Here is a 24,282-nt window from a genome sequence, read left to right as displayed (position 1 = left end):
AAACCTATGACCTGATTGCCGTTACTGAACCTTGGTGAAACGAATCCAATAACTGGAGTGTGGCTATCGATGGCTACAGGCTGTTCAGAAGGGACAAACTGGGAAGGAGGGGCAGAGACGTTGCCCTCTATATCAGGAAATGGATAGAATGTGAAGACCTGTCCCTGAAGAAAAGCCACAAACAAGTTGAAAGTTTAAGGGTGAGAATAGAAACCATGCCAACAAAAGGAACCTTGTGTTTGGTGTATACTACAGGCCACCCGATCATGGGGAACCTACTGATGGAGCCTTCTTCCTCCAGCTACAGAGGTTTCACACTCACAAGATTTCATCCTTGGGAGACTTCAACCACCCTGGCATATGCTGGAAAAGTAGCATGGCAAGCATTATGTAATCCAGAAGACTCCAAGAATGCATCAAAGATAACTCTTTAACCCAGAAAATATATACTCCTTTCCAAGAGGATGCAATACTGGACCTGATGGTCACCAATGCAAGTGATGTCAAGATAAGAGGCATCCTGGGCTGCAGTGATCATGCATTGGTGGAGTTCAAGTTTCTGAGGGATATGGAGTAGAGTCAGGACCCTAAATTTTAGGAAAGCAAACTTCCAGCAAATCAAGGAGTTAGTCAGCAGGACCCCCTGGAATATGGCCCTCAGGGACAATGGGGCAGAATAGAGCTGCAAAATATTTAGAGAAGCTTTCCATGAAGCAGAAGAGCGCTCAGTCCCCAGATGCAGGAAATCAGGCAGGGAAGGGAAGAGACCAGCATGGCTGAGTCGAGACCTGCTGGTCAAATTGAAGACAAAGAGGGAACTACACAGTCAGTGCAAGCAGGGACAGGGGACCTGGGAAGAGTCTAGGGATGCTGCCTGGTTGTGTAGGGATGTGGTCAGGAATGTCAAGATGCAGCTGGAGCTGAACTTGGCAAGGGCAGCAAAGAATAACAAGAACAGCTTCTTTAGGTGTGTCAACCAGAAAAGGAAGTCTAAAGAAAGTGACTCCCCCGATGAACAAAAACGGTGACTTCATATCAACAGACAAGGAGAAGCCTGGTTTCGTTTCTATGGTCCCATCTCATCTATGGGACTTGATGAGATGCACCTCAGAGTCCTGAGAGTACTGGCTGATGTGGTTGCCAAGACACTCTCCATGATATTTGAAAAACCATGGCAGTCAGGAGAAGTCCTTAACGACTGGAAGAAGGGCAACATTGTGCTGTTTTTTTAAAAGGGTAGAAAGGATGACGCTGGGAACTACCAACCTGTCAGCTTCACCTCTGAGCCTGGGAAGGTCGTGGAACAGATCCTCCTAGAAGCTAATCTAAACACATGGAGGACAGGGAGGTGATTCAAAACAGCCAGCATGGCTTCACCAAGGCCAATTCCTGCCTGATCAACCTCGTGGCTTTCTGTGATTGTGTGACTATACTAGTGGACAAGGGAAAAAACATGGATGTAATCTACCTGGGTATATGTAAAGCTTTTGACATGATCCCCCTCAACATCCTTCTCTTTAAATTGGACAGATATGGATTTGGTGGGTGGACTGTTCGGTGGATTAGGAAGTGGATGGATGATTGCATTCAGAGCGTAGTGGTCAGTGGTTTGATGTCCAGATTGAGGTCCATGACAAGTGGTGTTCCTCAGGGGTCCGTACTGGGATTGAGTGAGATTGACTGCACTGCCAGCAAGTTTGTAGATGACACCAAGCTGAGTGGTGCAGCTGTCACACCAGAGGATGTGATGTCATCCAGTGGGACCAGAAAGCTAGAAAAGTGAGCCTGTGTGAACCTCGTGAGGTTCAAGAAGGCCAAGTGCAAGACCCTATACCTGGGTCAAGGCAATCTGCAGTTTCAATGCAGGAGAGGGAACAATGTGATTCAGACCAGCCTTGCAAATAAGGACTTGGAGGGTACTGACTGACGAGAAGCTCAACATGAGCCAGGAATGCACGTTCACAGCCCAGAAGGCCAACCATATCTTTGGCTGCACCAAACTAAGCATTGCCAACAGGTCAAGGGAGGAGATCCTCCCCCTCTACTCCACTCTCATGAGACCCCATCTGGAGTCTTGTGTCTAGTTCTGAAATCTCCAATAAAAGAACAATGTTGAACTGTTGAAATGGGTCCAGAGGAGGGCTACAAAGATGATCAGAGGGCTGCAGAACCTCTGCTTTGAGAACAAGCTGAGAAAACTGTGGTTGTTCAGCCTGGAGAAGAGAAGGCTCCGGAGAGGCCTTATAGCAGCCCTCCAATACATGAAGGGGCTACAAGAAAGCTGGGAAAGAACTTTTTACAAGGACATATCATGATAGGACTAGGAGGAATGGCTTTAAATTGGAAGGGGGAAGATTTAGATTAGACATTATGAAGAAATTCTTCCTGATGACGGTGGTGAGGCACTGGAACATGTTGTCCAGGGAAGTTGTGGATGCCCAGACTCTGGAAGTACTGAAGGCCAAGTTAGATGGGGCCTTCAGCAGCCTGATCTAGTGGAAGGCGTGCCACTAGATCTATCATTCTATAACAAACTGTTTTCAAATTTGCCAGTGTCACTAATCATAAAATCATTCATTTTGAACTCTTCCTTTTGCAGATCTTCTACTTCTTCATTTTAATTCCACTTCTTAAGTTATTACATTCTCTTTTGATTGTTCTCTGTCATATAGACTCTTTACCTTATTTACATGTTTTGTCCTTGCAGTCTTTCTCTCTCTTTTTTATAATCTTCCTTTCCTCATAAAAATATCGTTCCCTTCTCCTAATGGTCTTAGGACAGATCACTTCTCTCCCAGCTACCCCAGGTTTACATTAGTCAGCCTTTACCCAGAACTGAAGCTGCAAGGTCTGGGACAAAGGTATTTGGAAAGACCTTGCCCGCTGCTTTCTCGGCTTGACTAAGAAGCGTATCTACCCTTTTGGCATACGCTATCAGCTTTGAAGCCAGCCACCTGCAGAGCTATTTATTAGCTCACAGTGTAAAAGAATTGGTAGCCAATGCCGGCAGACAGTCAGGAACTGGAGAGTAATTTGAGGGGCCACAATTACAGCCCTTTAAGTGTGAGAGGATACAAAGTGTTATGAAATGGGGACTGTATAACACTGAGAGTTTCTTGTCAGTACAAAAGCAGTGGTAAAAGTCAGCTTGAGAGGGTTCGGACAGACAATCACTTCAAAATCACTTGCTAGTGGCAAGAAACTTCATCACAGTTTTGTATTTTTGCTAATTCCTCACATGAAGAATCTAAATCTGAGTGATGAGTATGGTGCCACTATACTGACACCTGCACTCTTCCATAGCTCCCAGTAACATGGAAGGAGTACTGCAGGTAGCTTTAGAGATATTTTCTAAGAAGGCTAAGAAAGCCTAAGAAAGGCTAAGAAAGCTGTCTAAAGGCTAATCTCAGATTTCATGAAGTGTACTCTAAGGTCTTCTGGAAAAGAAACACTTAATATATGATATTATGTACCTCAAATTCTTGTTCACAGAGTGCTACAGGCAAGGAAAAATGTTATATACATTAACATCTAAACTGTATTTCCTACTATTTTTGTGGGTTTTGAGAAGAAATCTGGCCAAAATGGCAGGTTTGGCAAATGAAATGAAACCTCTGCAGTCTGGACTTAATGTCTGGTTTTTAAAATAAGGCACATTTATTTCACTTTTTTTACTCTGCTCATAAGAAAAAATCAGTTTCATCTGGTAGCAAACATATGAGGTTGTCTGAAGAATTTATAAACTGCAGTTTGCCTCAGGATATTTATTTCAGTCAGCTTTTTACTGCATGAAAACTTTGATTACTTATAGAAGTAACATTCGGGCTGCATAAGCATGATATATTTTCCAAAATTGTTGTTTATTTTCAGAGCAATCAAATGAAATTTGCTGGAATAATATAAATACATTGTGCACTTTCAAGCACTTTATTCTAAATTGAGTTGTTGTACTTAGAAAAACTACATCTAAAATTATCTAACAGTATCAAAAATAGTAAATTAACAGCTGAGATTAAATAAGTTTTGGGTTTTTTTTATAATAGAGGTTAGGTAAGATTCTCTAACAAAGAATAATACTTCACAGTGTCAGTGTTCAATAGGCAACAACTCCAGTTCCATTCAAGTTAGCAGTGACAGGAGTCATGTTCTGGTATAAGGGAAACTTTCCTTTCACCATTTCAAAGACGGATCTAGCAAGATGCATTTTGATGATAAATTTTGCATATGCCTCCGATGGTTAATGATGAATACAGCCCACATTTTTTTGTCTGGATCTTCTTACTTTGTAGGATGCAATGTCTAAAGCATTTCTAGTCCTTTATCAGGCTTTTGAATTAAATTTCCTTTTGACCTTTGATTTTGGATTAATCAATGGAAGAATCACAGTTATGATAATATTTTCTGTAAAAAGAAATTATTTTGCAGGTTGTCCAACACTTCTTTATTCTTTTCACTACTTGGACTTCAACTTTTGGACTTTCATAAAAATACCATTTTGCCTTTAAAACATATCATTCAGTTCTTTGCTTAAATTTATACGTATATCATATTTGGGCTCTTTGATACATGCAAAAGTACTGGAATAAATCCTCCTCCCTTAGTAACAGAGATACATATTCAGTGTCTTTCACTAAGAAAGGAAAACTGACATCTACAGTCCAAAGACAGGATAAGTTATAAAGAGAAATTAAGGGGAGTTTCTATTGCCATACAACTGACACTTCTTTTTCATTCAGGCAAGGTGGGTTGCAGCAAAGAACGCAATAAACGTTCAAGATTTATTTCACATCCTTTCAGAAATTTTCCTGTCATACTGCAAGACATGGTTTCTGAGGTGGCATAAACATGTGGGAATTCTTCACCAAGCAATACTGAAAGAGTTTGCCTTCTTGCACAGCAGCTGATATGAATATCATTCTTAAGTGAAAAGTAAGCCTCCTATGAAACTGAGCTAGCAGTTGAAAAGGAAGGGCTCCAAATCTGCAAAGTCTGGTGGAAAAACTATGTAATCACAGGGAACACAGGCAAACAATGAGAACAAAAAAAAGAAAAGCCTTCCCTCATCTTGAGGATATGAAGTACAGATTCAGTTCTAGAAACCTCACAGCTTTTATGACGTAACTCTGAGGAACATTATTCTGGAATGAAATCTGGTGTTTGAAGAAAGCAGCAGATGTTGAGTCAGCTATGGATCTCTCTCTGCAATGATTGCTGTAACAAATGACTCTGCAGCTCATGCTTTCGGGTTTTCGTTGTTCCTATTGTTTGGTAGTTTCAGGAATCTTTTTAACATAGTACATGATGTTGCTTATTATCTATCCGTGCAGTGCTGAAAGATGAGATACGGGGACTTTGGACACAATGCGGACCCACATAGAGGCGTAGGATACAGATATGAAGGGTCTGATCCTTCAAAGACCTTTAATCATAAGCTGGCTATACAACAGAACATGCTTCCTTATCCAGGACATACATATATCCTGAGTATAGCTACAAGCGCTGTAAGTTATTGGAAAAGCTACTGCTATAGGTGAGGAGGAAATCCTATGGGCAGGTTTCGCATGAGGTGTGACAAACACGTATTTTTCCATGCGCCCCAAGAGCAATGATCTGAGTGAAAGCCAATACTGTCACAAACCTGTCTGCCAAAAGACAAACCTTTGTGGCACAAAGGTCCAACACTGAACTGGGCAGACTAAGCAGGCATACAGCAAGCTTCTGGACTTCGACAGGATCATGGAAGAGCGGAATTGTCATACAACATAATAAGTGTTTCTCTGTGGGTAGTCGAAAAAGGCACCCGGAACTGATAGTGACCTATGCAATGAAAAATACGTAAAGAAGCTGGATCGGGATTTTTCAGGGTTTGTTTTTTCTAAGATTTTTTTTAAGAATTAGAACAGTTAGCATTTCCTACTGATCTCTTTTAGAGTGATATCTGACAATTTGGTGACAGACAAAGGAGATGCTTCTAAACATGATAACTCCTCACATCTCCTTTGTTTCTCCCCTTGCATTTCATCCTCCATCCAACACACAGTAATTAGTGCTATAGCAATTCCTATTTGGTATGAGTGTCTAAACTTCTTCAGACTGGTTCAAGGGGTTTCTAAAACTACAGATGTCACAAAACAGTGTTAGTGCACTATGAATACAAAAGCAATGGCCCACAAACCATACAAACAGTAGTCTTTTGCATGGCTTTATGGCACAGTATACTGTGCTCTCACCAGTTCCTGCCAGTTCAGCACCCTAAAGATTGATAGTGACTGGAAATGGAATTGTAATTGGGAGTTTTGATCTGAATCAAGCGTTATCAGAAGTGCTAAACTAATGAATCTGCATAACAAAGCTCTTGGTTATTCAAGAGTGTAGTAAAGGTAGAAGCTTTCTCATAGGAATTTGCTCATTTAGCACAATCTCTGCTCGTGTAAGTTTAAAATTATAAACTTAGCCAACCGTTACCAAATTATGCATAAAGTTTCCCAACAGCTGAGAAGTTATCTAAATGAATACAAAAGCAAAGCAAAAACAGTGTCACAAAAACTATTCTTCTGGATAGAGCAAAAACATTTAGCACACTCTAGGGCTCCATTTTAAATTTTACAGTCTTAACTGCAGTGGTATTATAAACAACATTATGCACACAAAGACATTAAAACTTTACAAATATTGCTGAAATCTTACAGTACACCTGTGAGGAGAGTATTATTTTGCTGACTGAACAAACAATACAGAAAGCAGCAAGTTGATCCAGTTCAAAATACAAGTCCATTCCAAAAAATGAACAAGACTCAATCACAATTTGCAGTCTGTGTCTTTCCCCTAAAATCATTACTGTCCCCCTTCAGGTTGCTTTTTAAGGGTGTAACGGCTACCTTGATTAATTCTCGTCTGACACAGGCTGTATTTCTACATTAAATAATGTGCTCTTGCGAACAGGAAAGTTGTATTAACACACAGAACTGAGGAAAAGAATGAAACCAGAGGAGCTTACCCAAATCCAGAAAATAAGCGACAGAAGAGGAAGAAGCCGTAGCCCTGGACAAATGACGAAAGGAAGGCAAAGAATCCATTGACAGACATGCATATCAGGAGTGACTGTCTCCTTCCCACTTTGTCTGCCAAGCCTCCCCAGAAGAATGCCCCCACCATCATCCCAAGGTACACTATGCTACCTGCAACACACACATACAAAAAAAAGATGTTATTTTGTGAGCTACATAACTGACCACATGTAAAATAACTGATCTTCTATATTTACAAAACAAACAGCACAGAGGTTTATTTCTCCTTTCTGAGTGAATAGAAGTTATATGCATAGCTTTGCAAATGTATCTAAGGAGAACAGGTTTCCTACTGTGTCTTTGTCATCCGTTAGCAGGCACACTGGAGTTTAATACAATTGTTACACAATGTGTCTTTAGCTAAAACAATTAAAATACAGGCAAATAAGACTGAACAGGACAGTGAACGCCACTAGTTCCTCAGTAATTGACTGCATTCATGTTAAATACAAGAAAACTAAATCCCTACAGAAATAAATTGTCTGATCATTTCTAGAATACAAGCAGTCCTGCAGAGGATTAATCCCTGGGAGTAAAATGTGTCAGAGTCTAAAATAACCTGATTATGAAATAGACACTTTCCATTTGAGATCTATAGAATTAAAGATGACAAGCTTGATTGGTTTTTTTCTCCCTTCTACTTCAGTATACTGCTTTATTTCAAAAGGCAAAATCTTGTATAGAGAAAAGCACTGGAATGCTTTAGGTTTCTTTTTGCACAAAGACTTTTGAACAGATACCTTACAGTTTATTTATTTATATTAAAATTAGATAAGGAAAATTATTTTGAGGTGATTTTACTTTTAACTTAGTGTTGTCTTCGAAGTGAAGTTCTTTCAGCAGAGAGACAAGTTGACATATTTAATGCTCTGACCATTCACACCTTAGCATATTGTATATTATTTTCTTTTCGGAGACAAACTCTGGGACACTTAGCAAAGATGCACAACACATTGAACAGAAGTAAAAGTATTAACCAGCCTTTGGACAGAACCAACGATATTTGTGTTTTGTTTCATACAGGTATTATTCTTTTGCCGTCTGTTTTTTATTGAGCTTCCTAAATTGCGGTTTATCTATCTACCGGCTGCTAGCATCTTATACACCTATTACAGAGCAGGAATTAGATATGGAGTAGCTGGAAGAAGCTGAATACTAGCAATCCTCATCCTATGTCCCTTTTTTTTGTCAGCCACAAGAAGTAACAAATTCTCTGGCAGCTCTGCTGGGCTTAAATTGCTGTTGTGTACAATTCTGGCCTCCAAAAGAATCACCTCTGCCCTGCAGAAAGGAGTTGGAAGGGAATGAAAGCTGAAAGAAACCTTAAATGCCTAACACAGAAGTCACTCATCAGTATTTCCATGCTTGGATTTCCATGTTAACAGCTGAAGCACTGACATTTGCAAGGTCTCATGCACCCCAAAATGTTCCTGTTCCCACTCATGTTTTGTATGAATAGTTTCCACTCCTGCTTCCATATGAGACATCATTCAAAAGTATTTACTAGAATACATATTATATTAAGGGTACACTAGCAAGATACAGTTACATTTAATTAGGTGAATGCACGTTTTCTATTACATTTATTACTACCGAATACCTATGTGTACTTTCACATTGGATGCCTCAGTGATATACAGATGTTGGACCACAAAGCCTGAAGACATTTTTAGATTTTAAAGCTTTTAATAAAAATTACTTTATTTATGTTTCAAATATCGAATAAAAAGCAATAGTATGAAGATGATCAGTATGCGCTTGTTGTTTCTAAGTTCAAGATCTCTACAGAGTAGCCACCATCTGATGTTACCTCTGAGCAGTAATTTTACAATTTAAGCTATCCTTTACTATGAAAGATTTGTAAAATTACATAGGAAAAATTCTTCCGAGTATGACCAGTAAAACATACAGAAAATCTTTCTCTCCTGAGAACCAGTGGGGCACAGTAATTCAGAATTATGAGTTGGCACAGAAGAGCCATGATGTACCATGAAAGAAACAGACATAATACTTAAAAATGCAGACCTGATTTTTTTTATTTTTTGTTCTGTGCGTGATTCAAACAACTTCTGAAACCGAAGAATCATAGAATCATGGAATAGTCTGAGTTGGAAGGGGTCTTTAAGGCACGGGGCATCCACAACTTCTCTGAGCAATCTGTTCCAGTGCCTCACCACCCTCACAATAAAAAATTTCTTCCTAATATTTAATCTAAATCTCTCCTTTTTCAGCTTAATACCATTGCACCTCATCCTATCACTATAGTCCTCGATAAAGACCCCCACTCCATCTTAGAGAGGTAAGATCGACAAGCCTGTAGTTTCCCAGGTCTCCCTTTTTCCCCTCTTTAAAAATGGGAGTTATGTTTCTCCTTTTTCATTCAGTGAGAACTTCACCAGACTGCCACATCTTCTCAGATATGGTGGAGAGCGGCTTAGCAACTTCATCTGCCAGTTCCCTCAGGACCCACAGATGCATCTTACCAGGTCCCACAGGCTTGTAAACCTTCAAGTTCCTTCGATGGTCTTACACCCTATCCTCTCCTATAGTGGGTATTTCTTCAATCTTTCAGTTCCTACTTTTGTTGGTGCAGAGCAGTGCTTCTGCCAGTTGTAATGTAAAACCTCAGACATAAGTATTTATACACTTTGTATGTAGAAGCAGTACCTACAGCTGACTATTACTGTTGATCCATTCCTATCTCAGCTGCCTTACCAATAATGAAAGCAACCTACACCACCTTCTATTTTGAATAATGAATTCCATATGCTTCATCTATCGGGATCAAAAAAATATCTGACAGTCCCCATTCTGGGCAATAAGAAGCAGAGGAAAACAGCTATCCCTTTTGCCATTGACTGTGAAAATACCAGCAAACCAGTCTTTTCTGCAGCTGCCACTTTAGCCAACATAAGATAAGGGTGGGATACTTCTATGCTGACTGCTTTCTCCCTGAGTCTCTAAGGTTAGCATCACAGATCCGTTGCTGTTCATCACAGCAGCACTAACTACCTCTTCACCTAATGAAGACCAACAACAGCTAAATGACTTTTCAAAACAACTTTTGTCAATGGATATTATCTAACTCTTACTGGTATTTTAGTCTTTCATCAGAGGATATTAATGAGAATGTAGGTAAATTGGCAAAATTCCTAAGGCACCTTTGTTCTCCTTTCTTTTAGGTCAGGGAGAACTCAGATACTATGATATTCTCTTTGGATCAAACGTGTTTAGCAACTGACCTTTTTCAGACAGCTCCTTCATTCTGATCAGAAATTTTTATTCCAATAATTGAAAATGCAGATAGACCTCGTACATTTTCTGGTCCTCAAGTGAAAAATCTAGGCTAGTGGCTTGACGTATTCACTCAACTCCTTTAAGAATCTCTCCTGTGGGCATTACCGTATAACATTTTGGGTAGACCAGTAGTCATAAGCGGTGTGGAAAATCCATCCAGCAGAACTGATGCTTGCTTGTCAGTATTAGTTGAAAAAACTTAGCAAAAATAGTTCAATCGCCAGCATAGTGATTTCAAAAAGGAAAATAAAATGCTTTATTTTTACTCATAAAGTGAAATTTCTTGTATTCTTTCATACATAAACCTCGTTGGTCTTTCCCTGTCAACACTTTAATATTAGAAATACTCAGAGAAGGCCAGTCAAATATTTTTTATTTCTTTACATAGGTAATTATGACAAGTTTTATGCAAATAACCTTAATTTTACCAAGTAACTACTGTCTTTGTGGTCTACAGAAATACCAAACCATTATGAATGGTGGAAGAAAAAAAGTTTTTAAGCCTTGAGAGTTTAAAAACGTTAACCTTTTTTTTGATGAAAAAGTTCTATGGTCATTGTACTGTCCTTTGGCCTCTTATGCCTATGTAATTATCTTAAAAGATGCTGCTAAAAATAGTATTCTCCTCCTATCAATAAACTCCTATATATAAGCTGCTCCCTAAGATGCACTATTAGCTCATTTTTACAATCATATTCAGTTTGATTTTTTCCTAATTGCCTTGCAGTCCCTCCACAATCCCTCTCCTTGAGTAAAGACGTATCCTTTCAATCCTGAACCTACTGCATGCTGTCAATGATAACTTGTTTCAGTGTTTTTTCCAGTCTTTCTTATTTTTTCTATTTTTTATGTCTGTTTGTACAAAATATAACCCTCTCTGCAGCCCATAAAGGTAGTCCCCTTCTTCTCAGCTTTCAAATAATTCGAAAAGATCTCTCCCCCTTGCAGCAATATTCACCATAAGCCATAAAAGTGACAAATGACAAAGGAGAATTCTAACCATGAACGGTTAAAACAGCTGAACGACAAATCAAATGCAAGTAACCAATGACGTTATGCTTTACGTTCATCATTCTTCCTTTCCAACCTTTGTAGCTCTCATTTATCACGTCGTGCCACTGATCAGAATACAAATCTTGTGGGAAAAACACTACAATTTTTTGTAAACCTTTCATAAATCACGTATTACATTTTTTCATAACTTTAAACGTGAAAATTAAATATCTCATTGTTGGTCAGACCTTGCTCCATTTTCTCATTACTTTTAAACACTGGTCATCAAATCAGTACTTTTATAGGTGCACATACATACATATAGATTTTAATCCAGCATGTCACCCTGAAGTTGGTACTCCCTTTTTGATCAGCTGCTATTGATCACAAAATTGTTTGCTTTTTTTTTTTTTCCTTTTTGGTACAGAACACCTGTGCCTCTAAAGAATTTAGCTCATACAGCACCACAGATTCAACATCCACCAGATCTCAGAAACATTTTTTAAAATATCGAAGTTTATTTTAAAATACCAAGACTGCTAATGATATCTGTAACATAAGCCTCTGATTTTCCTGACCAAGAAATCTCAAGCTCTGTTGTTTGGTGGAAAGGCACAGAGAAAAGGCAACTGGAAGCTGAGAAGAAACTCTCACAATGCTAAAATTAACATCTTCTTCTATTGTTCTTTTACCAGGTTATAACAATCTATGTCTTCTTTCTGCAGCAGAAATTCTGCATACTGATATGGTTTTCCCCATTGTAGAACTGTACAAAATAAATGCTTGCATCCTCTTCATATGAGGGAACCTGAGTTGAGTTGGCTTATACCATGTACACTCTTAAGCTACTGCCTGGCTAGATATTTTTTAGGAGACATGCACACAGCATCAGCTTTCAGGGTGCTGTCAAGAGGCAACAGGCAACAGCTCAACTTAGCAAAGCACCTGACCAAAAATTCTCATCCAAATGTTAGCTATGGTCAACTTAAGCAATGGGACAAGAATACATACAAGGTCAGTCATTGAGGTTCAGATATACAGTGTTTTACTCCCTGGGCTGCCGTAACTTCATTACTTGCCACTGTCTGTTGCAATTCGTAGCATAGTATGCACTTAACTGGGAGAAAAGGAAGCAATGGAAGTAAAGTCAGGCTTCTTTGCAAGAGAGACTCAGGCTACAAGACTCACTGATGGTCATCTTTTGCTTTACTACATCTGTTATAAAATAGACATAAAACTAGCCTGAAGTTGTTTTCTTCCTGTTGTGTTGTTCTGGTCATTTGTCTAAGTGCGGAATGCATTTCATAAAACCAGGAAAAGTACTCTCATTAAAAAGAATACTCTGAAAATAAGATTAAGTTTATTTATATTTTGGAAAATTAGATTATAAATGTTCTTCTAAGACAGCTCCAAGGGAAAAAATCCCATCCTTTTGTAAGAAATATACTGCACTTTAATCAGTTTTCTAATTACTTATACTAAGATCTTTGCATATGCTATTATTCTATTATTTAGAATACAGTAATTCATACAGAAAGATTGCAGTGTTTCTGAGTTGCATTATAAGAGTATCTACATTTATCTTTAACACTGATAAACAGCATATTCAGGGTTTAAAGATGACAATATTTCAGAATTATTATCTGTCATTAGTTTCTTCCATCAGAAAAGACTTTGAAAATAATCACAACCATGCAGAAACAAACTTCAGTCAGACATAATATCTAATTAATTGTTAATAATAGGAGGTAATTAAAGGAAAAAACTTTTCCATTAAAGTGACAAATATAAGAAAACTCTAATATCTCTAGAATTGGCAAAACTCCATTTTCCAAAGCCACTCTCTCTGGGTGTCTAAACCCATTTGTAGTCAGAATATTGGATCTTAAGTTTTTATTTGTTATATTATATTGTTCGTGTCCTCAGAAGTACTAATACCTCACCATTCCTACATGAAGAACTGCTACAAACTAATATTGTTTCATAGCAAGTATTCCTCCCTTTCTCTAAACAGTGCTCGAAGTGGTGGAACAACAGCTTTATATTTATGGAATGGTAAATTTTTAAGGTGTAGATCTTAAGAGACTAAAGGAGCAAAACGTTATTTGTTAATCCATCTGAAAAAGTAATCTTTTTCAAAAATACATAACGTATAACTCATAACCCAAATCAATCAGATAACAATACAACAAGTAATCTTTTTCAGATGGTACTGCTTTCCAACAAATGTGTGAGCCAGACACCATATTCACTAATATTAAAATTTTGCAAGTTCAAGACCTGTCAAGCCATAGATTTCCTTTGCCGAAGTGCTAGCTGTTTCCCACAGCAATCATTTTTTGTCTTACCTTCAGATGTTAAATCATTGCTCTTACTTAAAAATATGCAATGCATGCAAATCACCAAATGCTGCAGCATATCAGGCTCTTTTTCTATTACTACCCTTCAGACTAATCTACTCTTTCATCCTCTTTCAGGACAGCTCAGATGGACTTCAATGTGCAACTTCACACTCTCTTGTGTAGATACTTAATTATACATTCATTTTGAAGCTTTTTGCTGTTCTCCTTAATATATACTTACTAACATGAAGTTTTACTTACTATTACTTTATTATAATTATTTTTAGCAATGATGCTAATAGCATTTATCTTTTTAAATACATGAACAGTATAAAGCTATTTTAAAACAAATACTGAAGCTCTTCAATCTCAATATAAACTTTGCACAATGTCTATGACACTGCAGTGATTCTTGAATCCTCAAGTGTGACTTGCAACTTAGTAATCATTATGCTTAGTTCATAATTCCAAAGTGATAAGTCTTTGCATGACAGAATATTTAGCCTTTGCATATTTTTTTTAGCTGCTTAGTGCACAAGAAATTCTGGATATCCTTCACAGTCAGTAAAAAAGGACAACTTTAGCTCCGTAACAACTAAAGAGACAGAAAAATTCACACTTCCTGAGAGGAAGGAAAACACTGAATCTTGTTGAGATCAGTGAAGAAAAAGACAGTCTTGTCTCCTCTTCTGAAACCTGCTGTGCAATACAGAAACATCAGTGCTTTCATGAAGGGAAGAAAATAAGAAATAAAAGTTTAATCCAAAATGAAATTTAAAAACATTTATTAATTTCTAAAGATCTGTTTCTCTAGTATTTGCATAGGGAAACAACTCAGGGAAATGCTCTGATGTAAAAGCTACCAAAAATACATAACGTATAACTCATAACCCAAATCAATCAGATAACAATACAACAAATAATCTCTGGGGTTTATCAACAAGAAAAAAAGAAAACAAGAAGCACCTCCTTACACCGCTTTCAAACATACCTACAAAACATCTGATGATATTCAATCTGACACCAATTCCGAAACTTCACTTAACTAGAAATCAAGTGAACTGTGTCTGGTTCTCAGACAAAACAATCCTGTTCTCAGACAACACTGATAACCTGCAATATTTGATAGAGGAACTCAATCATGAAAGTCAGGAAAATGGAACTGAAAGCAAAGCTGAGCAAAAGAAAATCACACTCAGTTGACTGCTCTACATAAGAAGATGAAACAGCAAGTAATTCAACAGTTCTACATGAAAATATATTTATGGTCTTTGAGGTAACGGGAAAAAACTTGATCAGTAATACAGACAACTTAAAAAAGACAGGTTTATAATAGCATGGTAGGCATAATTTGATGATTATGAAATCCTATAGATGGAAGAAAAGACTGAAACTTTTCCAGAAGTATCACAAATACCATTAACATGAAAGTCAGTCTTGCACCAGTTATTCACACAAATTTAATTCTCTTATTAGTTATTTTTTTATTATTTCCTCTGGCATGCTTCTATTTAATTTGTATTCCTGATATATCTATTTTTGATTTGTTTCCTGTATCTTAGGTAAGAGCTTTTACAACCTGAAATGACTGTGGTGTAAGCCTAAATTTAATTCCAACAGGAAAAAAATGTCATTTTGCCTCCATGTTTCCTCTCAACAGAAATAATAAGACTAGTTCTAGTTTATGTATTAAATGTAGAACGAGATGACTTAGCTCTGGACCTTCACATTATCTATTAATTTTGAAATTCAAAATGCTTTCTTACTTTAAGAGTCTGTATGCCGATAATTCTCCTTACAGTTCTAGGGACATTCATCTTATATATAAGATGTGCACAAGCAGGAAGGCAGATATATGCTCTTTGAATAATTACATCTGAACAGATGAGTTTCCTGTATACTCATATATTATTTTAATCAAAACATTGTAACAACAAAAGGAATAACTGCCCCTGCTTTTCCTCAGATCCAAATTAGATAAATAAATAAATGCGTAGAAGCCTTGTAACTGCAGAGATTGTGACAGGTAATAGATTACTTGCTGGGACGGGGAATTTTCTTCACAGCTGTATTTTCTGATAAGGCAGCAAAATAGAGAATATGGTAAAATGGTACCTTTGCAGTACATTGTCATCATCACTTCTGCTTTATCATGTCAATAACTGAGTCTTCTAGAAAATGGCAATCTATTACCAGTTGCTATCATAATTTTTATTTATCCTAAAACAGATTTCTCAGAATAAAAAAAAAATTAATAGAGTTATTCCATTTTCTTCATTAGAATAATTTACAAACCGAATACCAGTAGTGATTATTGTGGCAAGCAGCAGCGCACTGCTGTTTTGCACTGTAATTGCACTGCTAGTTACATCAACAGGGCACTATAGAGGAAAAGACCAAAGTGCTGCTTCCTTGATACTAACAACACAAATAATCTATCAGCATCCAAATTTAGCAACATGGGGTTGTAAGAACCAGCCAATATGTGGTATTTTTCTTCCCACATAAACAATACTTTTACAAGATGGTTGTTACCAATATACAGTATTTAGAGCACAGACTTTATAAAAACCCAGGTAATCTCAGGTGATGATGTGAAGTTGTTGACAGATTCCCTAGGTGCTATCACTGAACGTACTATTATCACATTATCTTCTGCTTTGATCCAACAGTTCCCTCTGGCATTAGTGGGAAAATCCTAACAGACAAGCTTCAGATAAAACACACCTATTTAAGCTGTTCTGATACCCCTAATTCCTGTTTTCTTCCACTGAAACTGTGGAGGGTCCTCCATATTTTTCTCCTCTCAGATTTAGAAGCTAAATTCATCATAGTCTTTGCCCAGCTCTGAATTGACCCTGTCACGCTAGAAATTGCTGTGACTTTGCAATTTAAAATGCATTTCTATGGCAATCCTGAGAATCATAATGATTATGAATGCTGTATATGACTGGCCAGTGCACAGCACTGTATACTGCGCTAGGATTTTAAATTTCAAAGCTAAAAAATATATTTCACTAAAGCTTTGAATTGTCCAGGCAGTGGTCTACATTAATCATCTCATTTAATCTCAAAATTGTTCATTTTGGATGCATGGTTTATTGCCTGAATGTTAATATCTTACTTGCCCAGTCCTGCTTCTGACTCAAAACAGAACAGAATCCATGAATACCATTAACTTTTAATTAGTGCTGAGTTAAAACAAAAAGCCTAAAGTACAAACACCTAAATAATTTACAGATATATCCAACTCAGTAAATCAAAGCACATGATAGCTAAGAACTAATTAATAAAACTATGCTCCTAACAAAGGTATCTGTACAATATTAAAACTAACAGTTCATTATTTCTTCAGTGTTTAATAAGCCATTAACTCTGTTTACTGTATCTATATTCCAATACTGTGCAAACTTCTGTTCTTGTAAATGGGAGGAAACAACATCTTTGTTAATTTTGCCTCATCCATACAGTGGTTGTTACCACCCTCGTAAGGGTAGTTGAAGAGAAATTCTGTTAACAAAATAAAATAAAAACCTCAAAGCAAAGACCTTCCACTGGTTTCAATTAAAAAAAAAAAAAAGATACTGAATTAGGCCTCACCTAATCAGGAAAAAGTTACCAAAATTAATAAGGGTATGAACCTCACGCATCTCCCAAATTGCCTGACAAGAAACCTGGTCTATCTCACCTCCGTAGGACAGGGTACAAGTGAAAAAGAAAACTCCCTGTGCTAATAGTCCCACATCTGTTTTCTGTTTTCTCATTTAGAGTCAATGAAATAGATTAACTAATCCAATGTCAGAATGAAGAGAGATCAGAACAATCCTCTGTATGGTGCCAATGCAACTGCAGGTGCTGGTGATGCTAAACAGGCTTTTTAATTACGTATTTACGATAGTGCCAGGAGGCACTGTTATGTCTAAAGAGAAATTTGTTTAGATGACTGTATTTATCAGTTCACCATCTCTGTTCAGTCAGACTTGCTTGTGCCAACTTCAGAACTAACCTTGAAAATCTCCCTGAATTCTAGCTGATCAGGAAAATATTCATGATCTGTGAAAATGAGCAAGTCTGACATATGCCAGACAAAAGCAATGCACAGTGTAACAGAGTCACACATCGCATGGGTTATAAACATCCGTACTCGCTTAACTTCATACGAAGCTCTCTATTGCTAACTAGTACGCAGCAAATCATTTCAGTCCAGCTAACATGACACGAAGGAATTTGCAAACACACCATACTTGCCCATTTTTGAGAAGGTAAACCTTTTTAACACTGTGGATGTAAAGCCCATGTCACTTTACACCATTTTCTTGCTTTTCCTACTTTACATTACTCTCACAACCTTCTACAACTGCCTGATAGATGGGTTTCTCTAAGTCTTTGAAGACACTTTGTCCATCCCATGCTTATCCTAAGAAAAGCTTACTAGTTAAGAAAAGCTATAATAATTTGACATACGCAATGTATCATCAAAACCTCTTGGTTTTGTTTTCACTAGCTGAAACAAAGGGTGGCATACATTGGGTAAATGTATCATTGGTTTAAGAGAGCCAGGGAACAACGTTTTACCATTAGTGGTAGAAAAGAAGAATATCTTATTTGCTTGCTCAGTGAGAAATCTCAGTACTAAATAGAGTTGGTCTGGGTGTAAAATCTGAGATCCTTCAATGAAAATAAAAACTATGGACAGATCTCCCTTAAATCACCCACAGTTTCAGTCATGCAATAAGTCTGCAAGTAATTCCTGCAGGACTCCTGTGGCTTGGTAGTTTGCTGTAGTATGTGAAACTGCATTTGTACCATCCCATCCTATCAAGCCTTCCCATTCTGTAAAGGACCAAAAAATTTCTAAAAAAATGGCTAAGAATAAATGAAAAATAAACTTTTATAAATGATGGTAAATAACAGTGTCCTGGACAAACTATTAACTATCACTGTAGCTGTTAAGCAAGCTTTGGAAGGAATAGTTTTAAAAAATTATATATCACATTTATGTATCTATTCTAGCAATAACTCAATATTATTCCTTTAAGTATACATATACTTGTACAGCACAGTGGTTTTGATTCTGCATTAGCTATGAAACTAGTGATATTACCTATATTTGAAACAACACCAAACTGGTATTTCAAACAAGGGAACAAGATGTGTACTGTGAGAATAGATGTAACATTTAAGGACAGAATTACACATGCAGTAAAATGCAGTCAAGAGTAGATTAAAAAGTCAATTGTGTTTTGTACTTTTTAGCACTGACATTTCCATAAACAAGCCAAAGGTTTGGAATAAGTAGCTATTTCAAACAATATCTATCACAATATTTTTTCAAATTTTTTTTAAATCCTGATAGTATAAGATAAAATGACAAATAAAACTGAAAGGTTCTAGAATCATTGATTGATTACATCCATGGATGAACTGCATAAGAAGAAATTTACTCAGGTGTGACAAAGAGCCATTAAATTATGTTCATCCCACATCTTAATGAAGTTCATTAACGTTTTTCTTCATGCAAATATTTCTTCTTGCCAAGGAACTCATGTGTCCTCTCTCTCATTTCACAGCTCAACATTTGATGCAAGATGAAAAACTGAGGGCTACAAATACTGAAGATTAACATTTATATAAAAGAAAGCTTGCAAACCATAAACTAAATGCATTGCAGAATTAAACAAACAAGGGCTTGGAACACCATGCACCATCATGTCTAAAATGTTCCAATTGGTTAAAAAACTCCATTTGAGACATTGATTTAAGAAGTGATATATCATTAGCCACAGGTCCCATGGCAGTTGAGAGAGGGAGGAAAAAATAGAGGTGACAGCCAAATTAAATGTGTGAAATCACCATGACCCTCAGGCTTTTCCTTTGGGAGGCATTACCTTTTGGCCACTTTTGTAAGATTATAAATTTGTATGACATAAATGATAAAGTTGCTGATCTGTGATGAGACAGGAAGAGACGGAAAATAACCTGCAGTGAGTAAAAAAGCAGCCTGGTGATTTTTAACTGGTTTAGACTCAATCAGTCTCTGAGACTTAATTATAACTGCAAACACATAATTATTTAGCTTTATATTTATGTGAAAATAAGTGGTACATGTTGGCATATTTGTACATGTTGGTAATGCATGTTTGTAACTGATCAAATGTACAAATATCTTATTCGGGATGCCTTTTTCATTACTGAAATAAAAGCAATTTCCCCAGTATCTGCTGTACCCATTGAATTCAGCTGAACAAGCATAACTTAAACATTGAGGAAACAAATGTCTTGCTCAAAAAGTGACTCAGTACTTTAGCAGCTATACATATGCTGATTGATTTCTGACATTATTCCAAGGTATACATATGTATTTCTGTAATTTTAACTGAAAAAAAATAATAACCAAGTATTACATTACTTACAAAGCTCTTGAAAGATGAGTTTGTTAAATAGTGTTTGGCTGTGCTGAAAATGCATGTAAACGTCAAGGCTCTCAGCTATGAACTGCAATGCAGTCATTTAATGTTAGCTTGTATTGAATGTGTTTCTTAGTCTAAAATTGCTTGAGTGAAACTGGGTATTGAGCCAGTGAAATATTATATTTAACCTCAGGCTAAATGCTGAAAAAAGCAAAGACTGAACATATAAGCTAACATTGTCCACTAGCTTGTAGTCCTCAGTAAAGCTGCATGCAGGAACACCACAAAGAAGGAAAACGTTTGATGTGGGTACTATTATTGCCCTTGTTAGAACCAACTTCAACAAGGTGGTTTGGGAGTGACACCATCATCAGAGAAGAAGGGCCACTGTGACTTTCTTAAGTACTGGCTTATAATGGGAGCCTACAACTGCACAGAGGACTGAATACACTGCATTTCTTTAACAGTTCAGATCTGTACTCCCATTTCCTGTCTTATGACAATCCCACGATATTCTGTGTGATATGAGTTTATTCCAGTTTGCAACAGACCAAAATTATACTGCTCTCTCCACTGTCCCTTTTTTCCTCCTCAGAAAAGTAAATCTAACAGAACAACCTCTACTGGTCCACACAATGTAGCTGCTTAGAACAGATAAGGATATGTCTCTTAATTTTTCTCCATCAAATAATTGTGTTTGGAAGGCAAGCAGAAAAAGCTCTGCAGTAGGACTACTTTAATAACATCATTGCAAAGGAACTGAGCTGTATCAAAGGTGAATAGCATGCATGATGGCATTTGTATTTCTGGCATCTCCTTCTGAAGAAATAAAACATTAATCCTAAAGGCCAGTTTTCACCTTGCTCTGCAATATTTAGCACATGTTTCAATGACTGCGGCTCTATTTCTGAATCTTTCTATCACAGATTAAGATTTATTACTACTATTAACTGTAAGTGCAATGGAGTCTTACTGTTATTTTAATGAGATTCCTCACACTCAAAGGTCTGCTATCATTTCGGGAAGTACACTTACCTTAGACAGGAGAATCACAGAATGGTCAACGTTGGAAGGGACCTCTGGAGATCACCTCTTCCAACCTCTGCAGGTTCACCTAGAGCAGGCTGCACAGGAATGGATCCAGGCAGGTTTTTAATATCTGCAGAGGAGAGTCCACAGCCTCCTCAGGCAGCCTGTTGCAATGCTGTCATCCTCATGCTAAAGGAGTTTTTCCTCATGTTGAGGTGGAACTTCCTGTGTTCCAGTTTGTGTCCATTGCCCCTTGTCCTGTCACTGGGCACTGCTGAGAAGAATCTGGCCCCATCCTCTTGACACCTGCCCCTTAGATATTTATAAGCATTGCTAAATTACTTTCTCAGTCTTCTCTTTTCCAGGCTAAACAGACCAAACTCACTCAGCCTCCCCTCATAAGAGATATGCTCCGATCAAATTTTCATGACTCCTCACTGGACTCTGTCCGGTAGTTCCTTGTGTTTCTTGAGCTAGGGAGCCCAGAACTGGATGCAGTAGTCCAGATTGGGCCTCCCTAGGGCAGAGGAGAAGAATAACCTCTCTTGACTTGCTGGCCACACTCTTCCTACTGCAACCCTGGATGCCATTGGTCTTCTTGGCCATAAGGGCACACCGCTGGCTCATGGTCAACTTGTTGTCTAGCAGGTCCTTCTCTGCAGAGTTGCTTTTCAGGAAGTCAACCTCTAACCTGTACTGCTGCAGGAGGTTATTTCTCTTGGGGTGCAGAAGCCTACACTTGCCTTTCTTGAACTTTGTTAGGCTCCTCTTTGCCCAACTATCCAGTCTGTCCAGATCTCATTGAATGGCAGCACAGCTTTCCTGCACAACAATCACTCCTGTTAGTTTTCTATTGTCAGCAAACTTGCTGAGGATACGCGCTGCTCCTCATCGAGGTCATTGATGAATGTGTTGAGTAAGACCACATAGAGTACCAACCTCTGGCAAATACCACTGACCATAGGCTTCCAGCAACTACCCTCTGAGCTCTGGCAACCAGGCAATTTTCAGTGAATCTTCCTGTCAATTCATCTAATCCACACTTCCTAAGCTTACATATGAGGATGCTGTGGGAACATTTTTTTTTGTGAAAAAATGTTTACCTAACCATCAATTAGCAAAGACAAAATCTTTAGATTCTATATTAAATCATAGTCCTCAAAAAAAGATTAATGATTCCAAGAAAGCTCCTCCTCTCCTCTAAATCATAATGTCTCTAGGTATCTCCAAATTGGAGAGGTATGGATTTGATGGGTCAAATGTTTGGTAAATAAGGAATTGGTTGGACCGTTGCACAGAGAGTAGTGGTCAACACCTGATATCCAGATGGAGATCTGTGACAAGTAGTGTCCCTTAGGGGTTTGTACTGGGATCAGTGCTGTTTCAAATTTTCATCAATGATATAGATAGTGAGACTGAGTGCACCTTCATCAAGTTTGTAGATGACACCTAGCTAAGTATGCAGTTGTCATACTAGAAGGAAGGTGTGTCATCCAGAGGGATCTGGACAGGCTGAAGAAGTGGGCCTGCGTGAAACTCATGAGGTTCAACAAGGTCAAGTGCAAGGTCCTACACCTGAGTCAGGACAATATGCAGTTTCAATACAGGATGAGGGATGATGTGATTGAAAGCAGCCCTGTGGAGGACTTGGAAGTGCTGATTGATGAGAAGCTTAGCATGAGACAGGAATGTGTGCTTGCAGCCCAGAAGACCAGCCATATCTTGGGATACATCAAAAGAAGTGTGGCCAGCAGGTCAAGGGAGGCGATTCTGCTCCTCTACTCCGCTCTTGTGAGAACCCACCTGGAGTCTTGTGTCCAGTTTTGGAACCCCCAAAATAAGAAGGATATGGAACTGTTGGAATGAATCCAGAGGAGGGCTAGAAAGATGATCAGAGGGACGGAGCACCTCTTCTATGAGGACAGGCTGAGAAAGTTGGGATTGTTCAGCCTGGAGAAGAGAAGGCTCCAGGGAGACCTTAGAGCAGCTTTCCTGTACCTGAAGGGGCTACAAGAAAGCTGTGGAGGGACTGTTTACAAAGGCTCATAGTGATAGGACTAGGGGGAATGGCTATAAATTGGAGGAGGAAAGATTTAGACTAGACATTAGGAAGAAATTCTTCCTGATGAGGGTGGTGAGGAGCAGGAAGAGGCTGTCCAGGGAAATTGTGAATGCTCCTCCCTGGAAGTGTTGGAGGCCAGGTTGGATCAGCCTGGTGCAGCGCAAGGCATCCTTGCCCACCGCAGTGGGGTTGTAACTGGATGATCTTCAAGGTCCATTCCAACCCAAACCATCTTATGATTCTATGATCTTGCCCCAAAAATTAAGACTCTAGTTCATGATTAAGCCAGTAAGCCAGTTTACAACCCATGAGTTCAGAACACCCTTCCCTTTAAAAATTTAGTCAAGCATAGCAACTGGAATGTATCTTTTATTTATAGGAAGCTGGATGTGATGCATGTTTACAGAGCATTATTTTAAAATTTATTTATTTACTCAGAAAAACTTGGATTGGGAGGAACCTTTGGAGAGCTACAGTCCAAACTCCTTCTAAAAGTAGGTTTACATTCAGAGCTAGATCTCATTGCCCTAAGCCTTCTTCAGACTAGTTATCACCTCTGACGCTCTTCATCCTATAAATATTATGTATTATATTTGAGTTTTTTAAGATGGAAGAAAATGTATGGCTAAACAACTAAGAGTATGTTTTACTTATGAAGACTATTTCTGGTTCTGTTACTGTACTGCAAGACCTTAACAGGGACTTGGTTAACACATTGCTTAACACAATGTTAATTAACACAGAACAAAAAAAGCCTATTCATACTCAAGAGATCATTCAATCTAAACGTCATTCGGAGGATGATACGTGGATCCAAAAACAGATCAGAGAGACTGTGAGGAAGAAATGAGGAACAACTGGCCTCCGCAAAGGGTGGCAGAGCATATGGGTGACTAACATATTGTAAGCTTTTGTTGGCATGAATGCAAAAAGAGATGTTTACAGTAGATAACCACTTCACCCTGAGACCTTGATATGACGTTTTTCTTAATGCTGAGGTGAAAAAGTACAGAAAAGGGTTGGAGATACCTGTCTGAAAAATGTGCCAGCTGGGGCTACAAGGAATGCCTTTGTGGTCCAAC

General features: G+C 38.0%; 1 protein-coding gene across 2 annotated transcripts in view; it reads right to left on the bottom strand.

The window, feature by feature from the left end:
- SV2C (synaptic vesicle glycoprotein 2C) overlaps window positions 1–24,282 on the bottom strand; it is a 120,856-nt gene that overhangs the window by 61,376 nt on the left and 35,198 nt on the right. The window contains exon 3 of one of the 2 annotated variants that reach the window (XM_054054950.1): window positions 6,998–7,178. The exons of the other annotated variant lie outside the window; for it this stretch is intronic. Within the exon in view, the coding sequence (XP_053910925.1) occupies window positions 6,998–7,178 (181 nt within the window). The remainder of the gene's footprint in view (window positions 1–6,997; window positions 7,179–24,282) is intronic. 2 annotated transcript variants of the gene reach the window in all.

This window comes from Cuculus canorus, chromosome Z (genome assembly GCF_017976375.1).
Source record: "Cuculus canorus isolate bCucCan1 chromosome Z, bCucCan1.pri, whole genome shotgun sequence".
Classification (NCBI taxonomy): domain Eukaryota; kingdom Metazoa; phylum Chordata; class Aves; order Cuculiformes; family Cuculidae; genus Cuculus; species Cuculus canorus.
This window is presented reverse-complemented; position numbering and strand designations above follow the sequence as displayed.